This window comes from Crocodylus porosus, unplaced genomic scaffold (assembly GCF_001723895.1).
Source record: "Crocodylus porosus isolate Cpor-Errol unplaced genomic scaffold, CroPor_comp1, whole genome shotgun sequence".
NCBI lineage: Eukaryota > Metazoa > Chordata > Crocodylia > Crocodylidae > Crocodylus > Crocodylus porosus.
Window position 1 is genome coordinate 111,426,894 of NW_017728947.1, and position 3,859 is coordinate 111,430,752.

Here is a 3,859-nt window from a genome sequence, read left to right on the forward strand (position 1 = left end):
CCCTCCCCCACCCCGGGGCCCCGTGGATGCCGCCGAGATGGGCAAGGTGCTGTCCAAGATCTTTGGCAACAAGGAGATGCGGATCCTGATGCTGGGGCTGGATGCGGCAGGCAAGACCACCATCCTGTACAAGCTGAAACTGGGCCAGTCGGTGACCACGATCCCCACAGTGGGTTTCAATGTGGAGACGGTGACGTACAAGAACGTCAAGTTCAATGTGTGGGACGTCGGCGGGCAGGACAAGATCCGGCCCCTGTGGCGGCACTACTATACGGGCACGCAGGGCCTGATCTTCGTGGTGGACTGCGCCGACCGTGACCGCATCGACGAGGCCCGCCAGGAGCTGCACCGCATCATCAACGACCGGGAGATGCGGGACGCCATCATCCTCATCTTCGCCAACAAGCAGGACCTCCCTGATGCCATGAAACCCCACGAGATCCAGGAGAAACTGGGCCTGACACGAATCAGGGATAGGAATTGGTATGTGCAGCCCTCCTGTGCCACCACGGGGGATGGACTCTACGAAGGGCTGACGTGGTTAACGTCCAACTATAAATCCTAATGGCGGGGGGGACACGAACACGCGTGCACACCTACAAATGAAACTCTTTTAGGCTATGGAGAATTTAAGGAAAATAAATGAATGAATAAATAAAGAATTAACCCACGTGGCTTCCCAGAAGAACGGATCTCAGCGGAAAAGCGAAGCATCCATAGGATTATGATCACCTCTTCTCCCACAACTGCCCTTTTCTTCAACACAGTGACTGGATTCCTATTTTAACTCTTCTTGCTTGGCATTAGGATGCTCTAATCTTCGAATGTGACACGAACACAAGCACTAGATGCTATGGCAGACTTCCAGCAAACAGGGGGAAAAGACACGTTGTAGATTTGCTAAGTAACTTTTTTTTTTTTCATTCTTTCTTGATTGCCCTTTAATTTTTTTTTTTTCCCCCTCCCCCCCCCCTTCCTGTGGGGTGGGAGGAGCAAGGGTACCTCTCGGTGTATGCTTTCTGGCTCTTTTTTTTCTTTTGAATTGCTGTAGATTGCTACTTTCTTGCATTCATGCAGAATATGTCGATAGGTCTATTTCATCTAGTAAACTAAAAATGATTGCTTAAAATCAAACCGCAGTCTGTCTTTTTATATGGAGGACTTTTTTTTAAAAAAAGAAAAGTTCTGCTGATCTGTAATTAGTGACATGAAATTTTGTCTTTTCATATCCAAGACTAATATGAAATAAAAGTTTGCCTACAGCAGCAAGTAGTGAGAATACCGTTGTAATGCATTCAAAGTGTATATCAGGTGTAATGTTAACTAGGTAATGTAAGAACTGCTTGAAATGTCAGCTGTGAAGTTCTGAACCATACATCATGCATGAGTAGGGATGCAAGTAGGTCCCATACAACATAGCAACCATATAACAAGACGTGAATGATGTAATAGTTTCAGGGTATACTCCTGTTCAGTTCCTGTCTTGCATTGCAGCTAAATATCACCAACTCCTCTGACCGTAATCAGTTTTATGCATCAGACTCCCATTTCAATGCAAGAGATCTCCAGAAAATGTAGCAATAATGTGATGACTTTTACTTTAAAATCAAAACTGTGGGCAAAAATCAGACCCTGACTTCCTTGTCTTGCAGTACAGGAAACAAATGTTCATATTGATTTTTTTTCTTTTTTTTTTTTTTTTTCCCACCCCCCCCACCTTACGTGACTTTTTTATGTAGCTTTAAAGTAGCTGCAGAGAAACAACTTCTGTTTCTGTACCATAAACACTCAAAAGTTCACTCTTAAGCTTTTAACTGAAAGGTATTTTTTCTTTTTTTCTTTAATGCTTGAATAATTACCATTTAGAGGAAGTGATTATCAGTTTAGTTTTTGCAAGACCACAAGTTTTAATTAATGCAAGTAGCTGCAAATGGCCTTAGCCCTCTGTTCCAGTAACATGTTAATATAATTCTGTATGAAAGGATCTCCATTGGCTGTCTGAACTTAAATCCAGTGAGTAACTGCTCAGTCAGGGTGGGGAGAAGAGTGAGTATACGACTATGAATGTAAATCTCCATATTTAGGTCTTAAAGGGCAAGCAGCTCATTTGCTGTATCACGGTTTTCAGATGCCTGTGACTGGCAAAAAAACAACAACAAAAAACCAAACAAGTGTTTTGAGTAGGTATGAAATAACTTCAATCAAGTATTAATACTAGGTGCAAAAAAAAAAATTGTAAAGCAGCTGGCTCTTTATTCAGCCTTAAAGATTAACTTCAGATTTCCTCAAGGAGTTAAAGTCTGTTGGGGAATTCTAGGAATGTATGCTACAAAACCAGAAGAAAATGGCTTTTTTTTTTTAAATTTTTTTTAAGGTATTAGATTCACAATTGGGGCATTACACACTACATTTCTGCAATTTTAACTCTGCATGTTAAATATAATGTACATGGAGCTTTTTACCAAAGATGTATGGGAAGATTAAAAATTGAGTGCTTAAGGCCACTTGGAGAAAAAATTAGTGATTTAGAAAATGGCTCTAAAGAGGGACACAATTGGTGTGAATTGCAAATGGCAATGAAAGGGTTCTTCATGCTAGAAAATGGAGCAGTGATTCCTAAAGAAATCTGTGTAAATGGAAAAACAAATTGGAGAAGCTAGCTAAAACCAATGATCCTAAATTCCCAGTTTGGATGGGGAAATGAAAGATCTCTACTTGATCTCATAACTGAAAGTTCATTGCCCTATTTTCTAGCTGTTACAAATTCCAGAAGCCTTTTATTTCAGTTTAACTAGTCAAACATAATGTGGTGTAAAGGTGCAGAAACCAAAGCACCAAGATACTGTTTTCTTCTGGAAAAAAAATTAAAGCCAAGCACAAAGTAGATGCCTAAACTGGAAAACTTGAAGCTCTGTTATACTGATGGTTCTTAAACATATTCTCAATCAAAATGAAAACATGGGTTCTTTCAGTTTCAGTGTAGAGCTAGTATGTACTGCATTCTATCTCCTCAAACACGGTTTGGGGATAAGCCTAAATTTGCTTCATTAGACTTTTGCATTAAGTTGAATTCACAATTTTTGGTATTTTCTTGGTAATTTTTGTTACTTTAGGTATCCTGTTTTTGTAGGTAAAAGGATGAACTTTAATTATACTTCTGAATTTTTTTTTTTAAATGTCATTCTGGGAGAAGTAACTTTAATTACTGAAACTTGTGTGGCAGATGATTTAAAAAAAAATAAACACCTTTTTGCTACTGAACAAAAGATAAATGCTTCATTTTGAAAATGTCCTCTAATAGGGTTATAGTTGAAACTATAACCAATGGCTTCAATGCACTACTTAAGCCTGCAGGATAAAGTAGCAATCTGTGTAAGAATTCCAATCACTTCAAAAAAGAATCTGAAGTTTAAGTGCATCAACCTGTGTTCATGTGAATTTTATGAAGTAACTTGGAGTAAGGGTTTATTTTTGTTTTGCTTTTTCTGGTTTTTGGGGGTTTTTTTTAACAGCATTCATCTTGTCTAAGTGAATAAATAAGTCTGTAGACTGTGATTCTCCCTAACTAAAGCAAACAGGAATTTTGTGTTCTCAGTATGGTTGTAGTGTTGGTAAAGAACTAATAAGCAGAAAATAAAGCGATTTATACAGTGGAGCTCTTCTGGTATGTTGCTTGTATTTGAACATGGGAGAAACAGAAAGGGGCTACATGGTATCCTGGACTAGTGCATTGTGTTTTAACCTTCAGGCTCCACGATCTGTATTGCCTGGCTTTGAATGCTTGTCCATAGTCTCCTCCTCCTATTTTTAGCTTGGTCTGGAGGTAAATGAGTTAATTGCACAATGTAAGTGGGGTTTT

General features: G+C 39.3%; 1 protein-coding gene across 1 annotated transcript; it reads left to right on the forward strand.

Moving 5' to 3' along the window:
* Positions 1–6: 6 nt before the first annotated feature.
* Positions 7–3,655, forward strand: ARF6 (ADP ribosylation factor 6). The gene has a single exon (XM_019550937.1). The coding sequence runs from the start codon at positions 38–40 to the stop codon at positions 563–565; it is 528 nt and encodes a 175-aa protein (XP_019406482.1). The 5' UTR covers positions 7–37; the 3' UTR covers positions 566–3,655.
* Positions 3,656–3,859: the final 204 nt, after the last annotated feature.

Excerpts from the sequence above, each read along its gene's own strand:
- ARF6 (XM_019550937.1), top strand. The coding sequence starts at position 38 with ATGGGCAAGGTGCTGTCCAAGATCTTTGGCAACAAGGAGATGCGGATC.